This window comes from Bufo gargarizans, chromosome 2 (genome assembly GCF_014858855.1).
Source record: "Bufo gargarizans isolate SCDJY-AF-19 chromosome 2, ASM1485885v1, whole genome shotgun sequence".
Lineage (NCBI taxonomy): Eukaryota > Metazoa > Chordata > Amphibia > Anura > Bufonidae > Bufo > Bufo gargarizans.
The window spans coordinates 42179249-42196760 of record NC_058081.1 but is presented as its reverse complement, the minus strand read 5'-3'; the positions used below and the strand labels follow the sequence as shown (position 1 = coordinate 42196760).

General features: G+C 43.7%; 1 protein-coding gene across 8 annotated transcripts in view; it reads right to left on the bottom strand.

The window, feature by feature from the left end:
- Nucleotides 1–17512, bottom strand: part of DNM2 (dynamin 2) — a 71337-nt gene that overhangs the window by 41320 nt on the left and 12505 nt on the right. For all 8 annotated transcript variants that reach the window (XM_044278816.1, XM_044278818.1, XM_044278819.1 and 5 more), the window contains exons 4-7: nucleotides 16495–16698; nucleotides 16231–16329; nucleotides 7684–7844; nucleotides 873–1015 (exon numbers count right to left, since the gene is read on the bottom strand). In XM_044278816.1, the coding sequence (XP_044134751.1) occupies nucleotides 873–1015; nucleotides 7684–7844; nucleotides 16231–16329; nucleotides 16495–16698 (607 nt within the window). The remainder of the gene's footprint in view (nucleotides 1–872; nucleotides 1016–7683; nucleotides 7845–16230; nucleotides 16330–16494; nucleotides 16699–17512) is intronic.

Sequence of the window (17512 nt, the reverse complement as noted above, 5' to 3'; positions counted from 1 at the left end):
TCCTTTGTGCCCATTTTCAGGTCCGTCACTTGTTTACTTTAGCCCGACCACGGTCACCTGCTCCACTGCCATCAATGACTGGCTTCGGGGCCGACACATCCACAAGAAAACAAGCGGCGGACAGGAAGATGGACATGGGGGAGCCAGCCCACAGGACTGGAGCGGCGGGGAGCAGGAATGTATGATTCTTTGAAAGGCAGAAGCGGGCTGTCTGTATCGCTACAAAGTCATTCATTCCCATACGACCCCTTTAAGGGTATGTCAGACACTCGGCACCATTAACATACAGAAAGCCAGTGTGTAATCCAGAGCTGCACTCATTACTGACATGTGTCACTGGAAACAAGCTTAGCCCCTATAATGTGGTGGGACTGCTTGTTCTTCATCAATCGATTTATACTGCAAAAAAAAACATTTCTTGAACTCGAGTTCAATTCCAAGTGGTTCCTTGGAAAAGAACCCGAGTTTGGGAAATGTTTTTTTACAGTATAAATCGATTTATGAAGTTATTATGCAAAGTATCGCAAACTAAAAAACTTTGGCTCATCGGAGCCAATACATTTTAATACTGTAAGGAGTGCTCGCTCCGTACAGCATTGGAACAAAGTTTTATGCAAATTGACTTTGGATGTTTCATCCGAAGTCGACTCGCTCATCCCCGACTATAACACAGGCTGTAGATCTTTCTGTAAATACACTGCATTCACTTTTCATTGCGCTGCACTGCAAAAGCATCAGAGACAGATATCCTCTCATTTACCAAGCAACTGACGTGAACTTTACTTTCCAGGCAGCAAGGGGTTATATTTTATTTCTAGGACATCTCATCACAGAAGTGCTGCCACCTACAGACGGGAGGACCTGTAACTTACTGAAGGAGAGCTTTCGTCTTCCTAGTGGGATCATCTGGGCGGAAGTTTTTATACTCCTCTACCTCCTTCTCCAGGGAAAGCATCTGACTCTGCAGTTTGCTCCTCAGGGCAGGCAGAGTCTCCCGGATGTGGTTGGTGAGTTGCTGGTAATGAAAGAAAGGGGAAATAGGATGTAATGATAACTCACAGCGATGCTGCAGGTCAGGGGCGGACTGGCCATAGACCCTACAGAAGGGGTAGGCAACCTCCGGCACTCCAGCTGTTGGAAAACTACAACTCCCAGCATGCATACTTGCTCTGCTCTTTTAAGAAATATCATAGGAATGAATGGAGAATGCTGGGAATTGTAGTTTCACAACAGCTGGACTGCCGAAGGTTGCTGACCCTTGCCCTACAAGGAAATTTCCTGGTGGGTCGATGCCCATTGGGGCCCCTGAGCCCTCCTTACAGCTGCTGGACAGGTACATTGCAATCTGAAACTCTCAGTATTAATGTTAGGAGCATCGGGTACTTATGCACATGGCCTCCTGAATTCAACTGTATCACCGTCCTCAGTATTGAGATATGGCAGTATTTTATGCTGCATTGTGGCACTTGGTTTTGCTGGGGCGGTATTTTGTACGGCACTATAGTATTGCTGGCCCTGACAAACTTTTATTGTCCCCCTTCACCTTTCATTTTTTTCCCAGGGCCACTTTAAGTTCCCAGTCCGCCCGCGCTGAAGGTACAGAAGCTGTGCCCACGAGATCCATGCAGAAGCTAGCTGTGATTGAAGGAAACCCTGGACCTGGTGGTTTAACACTCACGGTGGTCACAATTCACCAAGACACCCCCTGTCAGCCATCAACACTACACAATGTAACCTGAGGGTGTTGATGGGTTATCATAGCAGTCACAGGCCTAAGAGAGGTCCCCTCCAACCCCCGTCCCAAAAATGTCCTTTTTAGGTGCAAATAAGAAAGCCAACAATCCCTTGGCCCCAAATCTGAAAGATATTGCAATGGTTGCTACAGGAGAATTAAGAGACCACCCATAGAAACATCTGGTCAACCATGTACTATATGATTGAAATAATTTAGGCTGTCTCACAGTATTTTTGCACACATCTATTTATTCCTCATTAAAATACACTTACATTAAATGGAACCTGTCACCGGGATTTTAGGTATAGAGCTGAGGACATGGGTTGCTAGATGGCCGCTAGCACATCCGCAATACCCAGTCCCCATAGCTCTGTGTGCTTTTATTGTGTAAAGAAAACGATTTGATACATATGCTAATGAACCTGAGATGAGTCCTGTATGTGAGATGAGTCAGGTACAGGACTCATCTCAGGGTAATTTGCATATGTATCAAATAATTTTTTTTACACAATAAAAGCACACAGAGCTATGGGGACTGGATATTGCGGATGTGCTAGCGGCCATCTAGCAACCCAAGTCCTCAGCTCTATACACAAAATCCCGGTGACAGGTTCCCTTTAATGTCAACATAATAGCATAATTGTATAGACATAAATAGTGCGGAGCTCACGCACACACCTATACGACTGGAGTACTCCAAAATGTATATGACCTTTGGCTAATATTTGTGTTTTTGCAGACTTCAAATATGTAAAAAGTTTAGTACTATGTACTGTTTTACCAATTGTTGGAACCCAATGGTTCTAGGAACGTCCTTTTAGCAGCTGTTGGTGTGAGTCATGCTCTATTCAGATGTCGCCCGCTGGTGTTAATCTCACCGCCTTCACCTGATGTTACTCCACTGGCTATCTTTGCGAAATGGGCTCCGACCTCTCTCCACACAGCGTCCCACGTGACCTCCCGGAAGCTAGCCTCTGATCGATGGCGTAGTGGAAGCTGGTATAGCAGAGTTGTTACAGTGTGTGGTCCGATTTTAATTGCAAAGTTGGTTGCCTTGGTTGGACATATGAGCATAGATTAGTCCGATTTGCCGATAGCTTAGCTCAAATAGCTGTTTGGTTTGTTCCTTTTGTAGGTATATAGCCTGTTGTTCTTGATGAAGTCCTTTTTTTTTTTTTTTTTTTTTTTTTTTCTCTCTTTTTACTTTAAATATTTTATTAATTATAATACAAAAAAATACAGATCAATACAACATTTGTAGTACTATAAAATCCACAAGTCCGTCTATTCCAACCCTGAGCATACTCGGCAATAATTACATAAAGACAAATGCCCATAACCATATGAGTATTGAAAATCAAATGGAGATCCCACCTTCTGGGGGAGAGGCCAGAATCCCCCAGCATCCATCATTTAATGCCTGAGGGACCTGCCATCCCCCAGCATCTCTACGGCTTCTGCAATACTCCAGAACAACTGCACATTCTTTGCCGATACAGACAAGTAGAAAAGACCGGACTAATGAGATCTTCCCCATCCCGCCCCCCAGACCCCCCACCTTGCAGGGAAAAAAAAAAAAAAAAAAAAAAAAAAAATAATAGTTCCCAATTAATTATCCGTGTCCCAATCTTCCCACAGCTGACTCCACTTTGCGCAGGATCCTCTTTGTTTGTACAGAATCCTCTCATAGTTTCTCACTTTCTCAACCAGACCCAGCCAATTACTGCAGTCTGGAGTAGAAGAGCAAAACCATGATCTGGAGATGAGAAGCCTAGCCAAAAACATCACCTTGATCAACAAACAGCGTTTTATAGGCTGGTAATCCACCTCCGATAGGTCTCCCAGGACCCATATCCTGGGAGACAAAGGAACCACAATACCGAGTTTACGAGCCAGATTGGATTGGACCTGTCTCCAATAGCTGCTCACCATTGGGCAGTCCCAAAACAGATGTAAGTGATCTGCCTCGGAGTCACCACAGCGTGGGCAGTCAGAGGAGGCTCTAAGTCCCCTCCTATATAACCATACAGGTGTCACATAGATTTTATGCATAATATTAAATTGTACAACCGTGTGATTAAAATTATGTGAAACCAACTTTAAACTTTCCCCTATATTCTCCCAATTTGGAGGGCCCACCTCTGAGAGCAAAGAAGACCAGGATTTCTGTCCTGGAGAGAGAACATCTAAAAAAAAATTCTTCATTAAGTGACTATAACAATGTGATATTTTAATTCTCGTGACAGTTTTCTTACAAATTAAATCGTGTAAAAATTCAGGAGTGTCTATAATAAAGACGTGACTATTCGTAGTGCTAGAGAGTGCTGACCTCAATTGAAAGTATGCATACCAAGCCGCCTCATCTAAATTTGCCCTTTGCTTTAGTTCCTTAAGGGGCAGGATTTGTCCATCACTAACCACTTGATGTAAATACTGAATATTTTTGGTCCTCCAGTACTGGCTACAGCTCAGATCTCTCAGGTTCATAAGCTTTGAATTATGCCACAATGGGGTACAAACGAGTGATGCCTTGACTCCGCACCAACTCCTTATGGCCGCCCAAGTCTTTGTAGCCATTCTGCAGAAAAGTGTATAACCACCCAGTATGTTTAATAAGTAGTCAGATTCCAATACGGTAAAAAAATCCGAAAAACCTGAGTCCTTCACCACTCTGCTGCAAAAATGGCTATTTTCCCAATCATTGAAAAGGCAGAGTTGGGAAGCCACAAAGTAGCCCTTAAAATAGGGGAGGTTAAGACCTCCCCGATTATAGGGCATAGAAAAATAAAGTGCCTTCAGTCTCACGCGCTTCCTCCCCCATACTAAGTCGTTAAGCATCCGCTCTATCAATCTAAAGTATTTATCTGCAATCCAAACAGGTGAGTTACGCAGGACGTAAAGAACCTGGGGAAGCACTACCATTTTTATTAAGGAAATTCTGTCCGCTCTTGCAAACAGAATTTTTTGCCATATCTTAATTTTAGCCCTCAGTTTTATCAGCAAAGGGATCAAATTGAGTTGTAAATATTCCTGTGGTTTAGCAGAAACTATTATCCCCAGGTACTTTATTGAGTCCGAGATCGTTAACTGGTTATCCCATTCGCCCCGCAACTCGTCTATAGGGAGAAGAACGGTCTTGTCCCAGTTGATCTCCAGACCAGATGGATCAGAAAAGAGACCAACCAGGTCCATTATACGAGGGAGAGTGGTATCTGTTTGGTGAATAAAGAGCAGAATATCGTCTGCATAGAGGGATACCCGATCGTGCTTCCCCATTATACCGAAGCCGACCACCTTCGGATCCTGCCTTATACTAGCCGCTAGGGGTTCGATGTAAATGTTAAATAAAAGGGGGGAGAGGGGACAGCCTTGACGGGTACCTCTTTCTAGAGCGAAGCTCTCTGTCGTCATATCATTGATCCTAATCCTAGCTATTGGAGAGTTATATAATAGCTGAACCATCGCCATAAATCTTGGGCCAAAGCCCATTTTTTTCATCACCTCCCAGAGGAAAGTCCACTCCACCCTGTCGAAGGCTTTAGTAGCGTCCAGCGACAGGATGGAGCGAGTGCCACACTCCGGGGACTGAATATTCATAAATAGCCTATGGAGATTATGCTGGGTGCCTCTTTTTGGCATAAAGCCATTTTGATCTGGATGAATGATAGTAGATATTACTCGCGAAAGCCTCCTAGCCAAAACTTTTGATAGTAACTTAACATCAGTATTTAATAAGGAGATTGGCCTGTAGGAGCTCAATTCTGCCGGGTCCTTATCCTTTTTTGGGATTAAAACAATGAGAGCCTCCATCATAGAGCATGGTAGTCCCCCTCCCTTTAATGCCTGAGTAAAAACCTCTAGCATCTGAGGGAGAGTCACCTCACTGTACTTGCGATAAACCTCATATGGAAGGCCATCCAGTCCTGGCGATGAGTTCCCAGAGATAGACCCCAGGGCCTCCTGCAGCTCCGAGAGAGACAACTCCTCTTCCAGACATTCTATTTGAGCTTTATTTAAAGTAGAGAGAGGAATTTTCTCCAAGAACCGCATCGCCAGTTCGGATGACAAACCAGGTGAGGATCTATATATCTGAGTAAAGTATTGTAAAAAAGTATCTCTCATTCCTTCTAAATCTGTTATAATTACCCCCTCTGTGTTGCGAATCAAAGTAATAGATTGTTTTTTCTTATCTTGTTGTGTAATAATTCTGGCTAAGAGCTTACCAGGGCGTCCAGACTCTGAAAAATATTTAATCCCCTTAAAAAATACTCTATGGTTTGCTTTCTCAGTTACATATTTCTCCAGAGAACAACTGGCCTTCTGAAGCTCTTCCCTGTTGTGCTCAGTGGGTTGACTGATAAATCGCTCAGTTGTAAGTGCGACAGTCTTGACCAGTTCCTCCTCTTTTTTCCTAAATGTTCTCTTTACTGCCGAGATCTCACTTATAAAAACCCCCCTCAGGTATGCTTTCATGGAGTCCCACACTATATTAATGTTAGCAGAGGGTAAATTCACCTCCAAAAAGGAGGATATCAGTATCCTGATGGGCTGTGGATTGTCCAGAATAGTGAGCCAGTATGGATTCAACTTGAATCCCAACCCCCCACCATCCTTATTCTCCCCAGTGCGCACCTCAATTAGTACGGGTGAATGGTCCGAGACGGTTCTTACTCCATATCTTATCTTCCGAAGACATATAGTATAGACATAAATAGTGCGGAGCTCACGCACACACCTATACGACTGGAGTACTCCAAAATGTATATGACCTTTGGCTAATATTTGTGTTTTTGCAGACTTCAAATATGTAAAAAGTTTAGTACTATGTACTGTTTTACCAATTGTTGGAACCCAATGGTTCTAGGAACGTCCTTTTAGCAGCTGTTGGTGTGAGTCATGCTCTATTCAGATGTCGCCCGCTGGTGTTAATCTCACCGCCTTCACCTGATGTTACTCCACTGGCTATCTTTGCGAAATGGGCTCCGACCTCTCTCCACACAGCGTCCCACGTGACCTCCCGGAAGCTAGCCTCTGATCGATGGCGTAGTGGAAGCTGGTATAGCAGAGTTGTTACAGTGTGTGGTCCGATTTTAATTGCAAAGTTGGTTGCCTTGGTTGGACATATGAGCATAGATTAGTCCGATTTGCCGATAGCTTAGCTCAAATAGCTGTTTGGCTTGTTCCTTTTGTAGGTATATAGCCCGTTGTTCTTGATGAAGTCCTTTTTCAAATGTAGTTGAAAAAACACATCTATAGCCAGGTCTAGCTTACACTAGACGCGTTTCGGAACTATGTTCCTTCCTCAGTAGCTGTGAAATGCTGAATGTGGACATGTTGGTTGTGTCTTTATATATCATTTTAGGTTTAGTATAAAACATGGTGTGGATTCCGGATCGGGTTGTTCCACATTGTTTTTCCACCTGTGCGATCCTGATCTATTCTCTTGGCCGCTATATTGCTTAAAATATAAAGAGTTTTTGGCCAAAGGTCATATACATTTTTGAGTACTCCAGCCGTATAGGTGTGTGCGTGAGCTCCGCACTATTTATGTCTATACAATTATGCTGATAGGTTGACATAAATAGATGTGTGCAAAAATACTGTGAGACAGCCTAAATTATTTTAATTGTCTTTTCTATCAGTTGGTAACTGACAGGCTGGGCTCCAGTAGTTTGCTGGCTAGAGCTTTTCTTATTATATATTATCATGTACTATATGAGCATCAAGCCAGTTGCAGCAGTTTCTAAATCGAGACAACAGAATAGACTCAGAAGACATATGGGAAGGAGAGGACAAGTTAGGACAACCCCTTTAATTACACCCTTGATATGTTGATCATCAGGAACAATGTGAAAGCAATGACTACAAGATGTACATTGGAGCCCATCCCCTGAAAAACTGCTACAAAGGCTTGTATACGCTCCACATCACATCGAGAAAAGGTCTACCTGATTTAAGGTCTTCTGTAAATGAGGCGTTCCCATTTTGTCAGCTATGTGCCGATACCCAGGATGAGACAGGAAAAACTTCCTTTCTGCTGCCAGAGCTGCCCGGATATCTTTTTTACCATCTATGTCCTTCTGACTTCTGTTCACAACCCCAATATAACCTAAATGGGAAACAATCAGCCTGGTTAAGTCACCGAGCAAAGAGTAGCCACAACTTAGCAAATGTAACATAATATAACTACTATAATACTGCTCCTGTGTACAAGAATATAACTACTATAATACTGCCTCCTATGTACAAGAATATAACTACTATAATACTGCTCCTATGTACAAGAATCTAACTACTATAATACTGCCTCCTATGTACAAGAATATAACTACTATAATACTGCTCCTATGTACAAGAATATAACTACTATAATACTGCCTCCTATGTAAAAGAATATACCTACTATAATACTGCTCCTATGTACAAGAATATAACTACTATAATACTGCTCCTATGTACAAGAATATAACTACTATAATACTGCCTCCTATGTAAAAGAATATACCTACTATAATACTGCTCCTATGTACAAGAATATAACTACTATAATACTGCTCCTATGTACAAGAATATAACTACTATAATACTGCTCCTATGTACAAGAATATAACTACTATAATACTGCTCCTATGTACAAGAATATAACTACTATAATGCTGCTCCTATGTACAAGAATATAACTACTATAATGCTGCTCCTATGTACAAGAATATAACTACTATAATACTGCTCCTATGTACAAGAATATAACTACTATAATACTGCTTCCTATGTACAAGAATATAACTACTATAATACTGCTCCTATGTACAAGAATATAACTACTATAATACTGCCTCCTATGTACAAGAATATAACTACTATAATACTGCTCCTATGTACAAGAATATAACTACTATAATACTGCCTCCTATGTACAAGAATATAACTACTATAATACTGCCTCCTATGTACAAGAATATAACTACTATAATACTGCTCCTATGTACAAGAATATAACTACTATAATACTGCCTCCTATGTACAAGACTATAACTACTATAATACTGCTCCTGTGTACAAGAATATAACTACTATAATACTGCTCCTATGTACAAGAATATAACTACTATAATACTGCTCCTATGTACAAGAATATAACTACTATAATACTGCCTCCTGTGTACAAGAATATAACTACTATAATACTGCTCCTATGTACAAGAATATAACTACTGGCGGAGCCTGGCTGTGAAGCTGAATGGCAGCAGCTTCCTGAGCTCCTCTCACACACCGGTGCATAAACCCCTTAAGAAGCTATAATACTGCACACCTAATGGGGAAACTTGGCAAGGATCATAGCAGGGATCACCTGGAATCGACTCCTGCTCGCTCCAAACAGCCGGACATGGAGAAATATCTTAAAAAGCAGGCGAAGCAGCACACTAGTGATACTCCTAAGATGGCGCCGCGAGCGCCTCAGCCCTCAGACGCAGAGGAGCCGTCTGAAGCGGGCAGTGCATCGGAGGCCTCGGAGTGCCGACTCCCACGGCGGCGCTCACATCTTTCTAAAGAAGTGCTCAAAGAGCTTCTGGACGCCGCTTTAGCCCCTCTGAAAAGGGATTTAGGAGACATAAAAGAAGATCTCCGTGGCCTCGGCCACAGAGTAATGGCGCTCGAAAATGCCCAGGACGCCATCTTTCACCATGAAGGCAAGACCTGTCAAGCCCTACAGTGGCATCAAGATTTAATTAATGAGGCCGACCTCCGTATAGAAGACCAAGAAAATCGGAGCCGGCGCAAGAACCTACGAATTAGAGGCCTGCCTGAGTCCATTGCAGCAGAGGCCCTCCGCAAGGTGGCGGCTGAAATCTTCACGCAGCTGCTAGGCCCAGACAGAGCAGCGACCATAGTGGTGGAGCGCATCCACCGAGCACTGCGCCCAAGGCCTAAACCCACGGAGCCGCCGCGCGACGTGATCTGCGGCCTTCTCAGCTTTATTGACACGGCCGACATCTTGAGATGCAGCAGAGAGGCCGAAAATCTGAGGTATGAAGATGCCCCCCTTATGTTCTTCCAGGACCTGGCGCCTACAACGCTGGGAAAGCGGCGCATCCTCCGGCCGTTGCTGGACGCTTTGAGAGCATCAGCCACTCAGTTTAAGTGGCTGTACCCCTTCGGCCTGGCCATAATGAAAAATGGCAAACAGCTCACTGTACGCAAGCCGGCCGACCTGCAATCTATCTGGGGCCCGCTGGGACTGGCTCCCATAGAGATCCTGTCCTGGATGCCCGCGGATCAGGGCGACCCTTTGCCCACTCCGCCGAAAATGGATGCCTGGACGGAAGTGTCCCCTGGGAAAGCTGGAAGGGCCAAGAGAGATCGGCGGATTACCTGAGGTTGCTGTTTCACCATTTTCTGCTGTCTCTTTAAGGACTCTCTCCCTTGTCCTGCACAGTAGTTGAGTTTGTGCCTTATATTGCAGGGTTGTGCCCCTGCTTCTCCAAGTTCAATCTGAATAGCAGAAGGAGATACCTATGTTCTGAGTTTATTTTTTCTCACCCCTTGCAGTTTTTGGGGTTCTTATTCACTACAGAGGACGCTGACGCTGTAAAAGTGATCTTTAGCACTTGCAAATCACCTTGGGGTTGTCCTGGAATAGATCCTACCACCCGCATAGTTACCTCACCCCAATTGGTCAAGACTTGGGGCACTCCGGTTCTTTACCATATGATGGCCGACCCCCCTCTGAAAGCCTTTCAGTGGCTCTCAGCTGTCCTATGGGAGCCCCCCCTGATGGATCCCGGCTTGTCGCCGTGATGCGAAAGGATCCACTACGTGTCAGGTGTTCCATGGGACTTTTCCAATGCGCACTAAAATATTTGTGGCGTATGTTTTTCTTTTATATTGCTGTCCAAATGTCTTCCCACCTTCTATGTCTGGTTTTTCTTTCCCTTTTGTCCTCCTTCCTTGCTCAGTCAGGATTTGTTTTAAGTATTGAGAATACATGCCTTCAAGGGTTAATGCTCTGCTCTTCCTTTTCTGATAGATCGCCATGACTTCCCTTGTTGTATCATCACTGAATGTCCGGGGTCTGAACGAGCCATGTAAGAGATCTCAGGTATTGTCACTCTTGCAAAAAGATAAAGCTTCGATAGCTTATTTTCAGGAAACACATTTCAAAGCGGGGAAGATACCAAAATTACCATCCGCAAAATTCTCCCAATGGTACCATAGCACTCATTCGTCAGCCAGCAGAGGGGTCAGCATTGCGATACATAAAAGCATTCCATTTACTCAGAAGGCGACCTCTGCAGACTCCGAGGGGCGCTTTCTGTTTGTAAAAGGCCTCATTGCTGATACCTCTGTCACACTGGCGAATGTCTACGCCCCCAATAGGGGACAGATCCCGTGGCTCGTTCAGACCCTTAGACAATTGGGCTCCTTTACGGAGGGATTGCTTCTGCTTGGCGGGGATTTTAATGTAGCCTTAGAACCTTCTTTGGATTCCTCATCAGGCAGGTCATCTATTACCCACAGGCTTTTGAGACGCCTTAAGGTTTCTTTGAAAAGATTGGGGGTATTAGATATGTGGCGTACATTGAATCCTTCTGGAAGGGACTATTCATTTTATTCTCATGCAAAGGATTCTTACCACAGGATTGACTATCTCTTCCTTTCAGGTGCCCACGCCCCTTTGGTTTCTAGTGCTAAAATAGGGAGCATTGTACTTTCAGACCACGCCCCAGTCTTCCTGACCCTCTCGCTGACCGGCCTCCCAAAGAGGGATTGGACATGGCGACTGAATGAGACCCTAATCCAGGACCCTGACAATATATCCAAACTATCAGCCTCACTGTCTGAATTTTTTAAGATTAACACATCTGTGGGCTTGGGAGTGGAGAGGTGAATAGGGAATGGGTTTGGGAAGGTATGGATGAAACGCTAGTCTAAGAAGTGTCTGAGATTAATGTTTGCAAGGGGCCAAATGTATGTTAAATTCTTTGTATGATTGGGTACATGATTGCCCAGGAGTTTATGCACATCTACAAAGCCGTATTGCCATGTTTTATGCTTTCTGTCATGGATTAATCTACACACTGAACTGAGCTTTTCAGGATAACGAAACGTGGTGTACTGCTCTTGCCTTGAAGGGGAATGTTGGGGGGGGTGGGAAGGGAGGGGGGGGGGGGGGGTTTGGGTGTGTTGGCACCTATTGTACTGTATTGAAAAACTGCAAATAAAAAATTATCTGATTTAAAAAAAAAGATTAACACATCTGGTTCATCCCCCCCACCTATCCCCATTATTTGGGAGACACATAAGGCCGTGATCAGAGGTGAATTGATCGCCCTGGGCTCTTATGTAAAGAAAAAGCGTTCAAGCTCAGAACCTGTTACTATCCCGTATCACGGCTCTTGAACTTACCCACAAACAGTCCCAAGCTTCCCGGGTAGCAGAAGAATTATATATAGCCAGGAACGACCTAAAAAACCTTTTGAACGCTACTTCGGCCAAATTACTGTTTCGGTCTAAGTTCAAGTCCTATGCTCATGGTGATCAGGGAAATAAGCTGATGACGGCACTCTGTAAACAACAACAACAAATTCCTTTATCCCGGCTATTAGGGACGCGGCGGGTAATGAGCACAAGACCACACCTGAGATAGCAAAGGCGTTTTGCGCCTTTTATTCTAATCTGTATAATTTACCTTCTCTGAACAATGCTACCCCAGAGTCCATAACTAATGCGACAGATCAATTCCTTAAAACACTCAATCTCCCCTCCATAAGCTCCTCACAGGCCTCCCAGCTTACTTCTCCAATTACTGATGAAGAGATATTAAAAGTTCTATCCTCCATCCCTTCTGGAAAGAGCCCCAGCCCTGATGGCCTGAATATTTCATACTACAAAACTTTTAAAGATATCCTGCTCCCGCATTTCAAGTCCCTTTGCAATTATTTATTGAATGGAGGTTCCTTGCCTCCACAATCCCTGATGGCCCATGTAACTATCCTACATAAAGAGAATAAAGACCCTCTTGAGTGTGGCAGCTACCGGCCCATTTCTTTATTGAATGTAGATGTCAAGTGGTGGGCAAAGATTTTGGCCCAGCGCCTTCAGCTACTGCTTCCTGACATAATATACGGTGAGCAAGTTGGCTTTGTCCCTGGCAGACGGGGCAATGAGAATACCATACGTCTACTGCACTTAATGTCCTGGGCACGAACTAAGGGGCTACCTGTGGCGTTACTAAGCACTGACGCAGAAAAAGCATTTGACAGGGTGAGTTGGCCTTTCATGTCCAGGACATTATCACGGTTTGGTATACCAGAGCAATTTATCTCTGCTATTTTCTCATTATATCTAGCCCCCTCTGCCAGAGTCAAAGTCAATGGGACCTTATCCCCAACATTTGACATTTCTAACGGTACGCGTCAAGGGTGCCCACTTTCCCCAACCCTCTTTATTTTGGTGATGGAGACCCTGCTCAGTAAAATTCGTCAATCACCTGGGATTGAGGGTGTCACCATTGGCTCTCATGAACATATTACAGCAGCTTTTGCGGATGATCTACTGGTGATAACCTCAAACCCTAAGGTTTCCTTCCCTAAACTGCTTACTATTTTTGAAGATTTTGGCTTTATATCCAATTTTAAGATTAATTATTCCAAGTCTATGGCTCTTAATGTATCCTGCCCTGGAAATATAGTGCAGCACTTGAAAGACACCACTCCTTTTAAGTGGGCTTCAAAAGAAATTCCTTTTTTAGGTATTAATGTAACTGCAGACCCTAAGGAATTATTCCCCTCTAACTATCTTTCTTTACTACAATCTGTTAAAACAGCTCCATTCACTGAAAATGCCTTTCATCTCCTGGATAGGGAGGAAGAATTATTTAAAAACTTATATACTCCCTAGGTTCCTGTACCTCCTACAGACTCTACCGATTTGGGTCCCACAGTCCTATTTTACGGAAGTCTGCCGGATGTTGTCCCTCTTTCTTTGGAGGGGCCGGTCCCCGAGAGTGGCCTACAACATTTTAATCAGGGAAAAGAGGTTTGGGGGGTTTGGGATGCCTGATGTCCACATGTATTATAAAGCCAACCTTATGTGCAGAGGCATGAGCCTTCTCTCAGGGCGTCCTGAGAACATATGTTCACAGCTGGAGCGAACGTTACTCACTGATAATGAGAATCTGATTCTGTGGGGTATCCGCCCATGTTCTCCCACTGCTTCTAAATTACCTTTACTATGGAGAGGGATACTATTCATCTGGTCTACGCTATATAGCTCCAAGACGCTCAATTTCCCGAGTCCTGAGCTCCCATTACATCTGCTACAACGATATGTTCATCCCGACATGCATAGTGTCACAGGGGTTTGGGCCCTGCTTAAGAACCACACGTTGCAAGATGTGTTATCACTAGAGGGGAAGCTGGACTGGAAAGAGATCCTTGATTTGCCTAGAGTTAAATCATTAGCTTTCCTACATCTCCACAGTTTTAAGAGAGACATAAAAGTCCTGCAAATGCAAACATCCCATCTTGCCTCCCCCACCTGGTTAGAACAGAAGCTGAGGTCGGCCCGACCCTCTAGCAGACCCTTTTCCACAATGTATAAGGAGCTATTATCCTCTACCTGCTCTGAACCTCATTTCCTGTACTCCTGGGAGAAAGAGTTATCCCTCAAACTGTCAGAACCGGAAAGAGCTTTTATTCTGGCCCAATCTCATGGCTTTAGCCGTTGCATTAAAATTCAGGAGAACTCTTACAAGTTGTTGACCAGATGGTACAAAACTCCCGAGTTTCTCCAAAAACTCAACCCAGAAATCCCTGAGGTCTGCTGGAGGTGTGGGGCGGGCATCGGTTCTCTCTCGCATATTTGGTGGGACTGCACGAATATACGTCCCTTCTGGAACCATGTGGAGAACTTAGTTAACAAAATATGCACCACATCTATAGCTCTGGATCAGAAACTGATCTTACTGTGGTGTCCTAATACCTCATTTACCCCAGCCAAATTGGATTTGCCTACCATATTAATAACAGCCGCCAGGCTTTTGGTCCCTTTGTTGTGGAGACAAACTTTACCTCCTACTATTCCACGTTGGTTGGAAAAAGTAGACCAGCTCTATAGGTTTGAGGAGTTGGCCCACTGGGAGTCCCACACCCGGACGAAATTTCTCAGGATATGGCTTCCTTGGAAGAAATTCAGGTTTCCTGACAGTTAGAGCTGAGTCCCCCCCCCCCCCCGGCCTCCCCCACTTTCCTTTGTCTCTGTACCCCCTTTTTTGCTTTAATGTCTTATTAGTACTATACTGTATTTAATTCGGGCACGACCACGTGCTTAGATAGAGTTAACATTGTCGCCTGTTTAACGACAATACAGACTATTGCACATGAGTATTGTTTTGTGCTTTACTGTTGCTTATCATAATGCTCCTTTTATGGTGGAAAATGTCAAAAATGCTATAACTCAACTTGCCTGTATCTTTTTTATGACATAACCAATAAAAAGAGATTTGGTTAAGAATATAACTACTATAATACTGCCCCTACGTACAAGAATATAACTACTATAATACTGCCTCCTATGTACAAGAATATAACTGCTATAATACTGCTCCTATGTACAAGAATATAAGTACTATAATACTGCCTCCTATGTACAAGAATATAACTGCTATAATACTGCTCCTATGTACAAGAATATAACTGCTATAATACTGCTCCTATGTACAAGAATATAACTACTATAATACTGCCTCCTATGTACAGGAATATAACTACTATAATACTGCCTCCTATGTACAGGAATATAACTACTATAATACTGCCTCCTATGTACAAGAATATAACTACTGTAATACTGCCTATGTACAAGAATATAACTACTATAATACTGCCTCCTATGTACAAGAATATAACTGCTATAATACTGCTCCTATGTACAAGAATATAACTACTATAATACTGCCTCCTATGTACAGGAATATAACTACTATAATACTGCCTCCTATGTACAGGAATATAACTACTATAATACTGCCTCCTATGTACAAGAATATAACTACTGTAATACTGCTCCTATATACAAGAATATAGCTACTATAATACTGCCTCCTATGTACAAGAATATAACTACTATAATACTGCCTCCTGTGTACAAGAATATAACTACTATAATACTGCTCCTATGTACAAGAATATAACTACTATAATACTGCCCCTATGTACAAGAATATAACTACTATAATACTGCCCCTATGTACAAGAATATAACTACTATAATACTGCCCCTATGTACAAGAATATAACTACTATAATACTGCCTCCTATGTACAAGAATATAACTACTATAATACTGCCTCCTATGTACAAGAATATAACTACTATAATACTGCTCCTATGTACAAGAATATAACTACTATAATACTGCCCCTATGTACAAGAATATAACTACTATAACACTGCCTCAAGGGAATGTAATGCAGAATCAGGGTAGAGCTTTACCTCTTCTTAATGGCAGTAGTTTGTTCTCCAGAATGTCCCTGGCGTCTGTGCCTTCGTCCATTAAATCCAGCTTGGTTATAACACCAATAGTCCGTAAACCTGGAGTAGAGAGAGGCGTACACTGACGACCACACAGTAAGAAAACAAGTGCCTGACGTGGAGTTTATTGCTCGGTATGATTTATCTGCACTGTCAGTCGGACATAGTGTGCGCCATCCCAGCTGAAGGACGGTAACACAGCAGGAATAATCGCGGCCTTCTTACCTTGTGGATCCACCTCCTTGGCCATTTTCAGGGCGTCCGAGTTTGCCAGATCGGTATTGGCGGGCGTGACGGCCAGGATGAGGCAGCTCTCCCGGGAGATGAACTGCAGAATCATGTCCTTGATCTGGTATTCTATGTCCTGTGGTTGGTCACCAACAGGGACCTTGGTGATACCCGGGAGGTCAATCAAGGTCAAGTTCAGAACTGTAGAAGGAGAAAATAGAGAGAATATTACCAGTATATATTAAATATAATGCACTGAGCAGAACTGGGGATATCGGGGGACCGTAAACGTATCTACAGCAACCAGTGTCAGGCAGCTGGCGTAAAGGGAAACAAAACCATGGAATGCATCAGGCGAGTCATAGACGATTATGACAGGAACACAGCTCTGCACTACAGAAATCACCGGTCAGATACATAGAGTATGGTGGACAGATGAGGGACCCTGCAGACAAGGACACGACCCGGCTATAAGGAGAGGAGCGCTCTCTGCACGCTCGCCTCTGATTCCGAATCTGACGAGTACACAATGAGAAGTGCTGACCCAATTAAGGCTGCGGTAAATGGAAGTTACGGTAATGCATGTATTCACAAGACTGCACACAGCGATGGCTACCAGGACAGAAGTGCAGCTAATGGCTTCTGTGTATTTCCCGAGGACCAATCTGTTCCCCTCGTACAGTCCATTAATAAGAAGAGATTGCAAAGATGAAGTCAACATCTAAAAGACCAAAACCAGAGCACAACAACGGAAAAGAGCTTATAAAGAGAAAGCTGGTATCACTGGTGGGTCCTCAGGACTTAGGCTGGGTTCACACCTGAGCGTTGCGCAAACGCGCGTTTTAGTCGCGCATTTTTATGCGCGTTTTTTGTAATAGTAAACGCGCGTTTGTGTGATTGACTACAGTGTCCTATGGCCACAAACGCGCGTCAAAACGCCCCAAAGTCGCTCATGTACTTTTTTGAGCGTCGGGCGTTTTACAGCGCGATCGTACGCGCTGTAAAACGCCCAGGT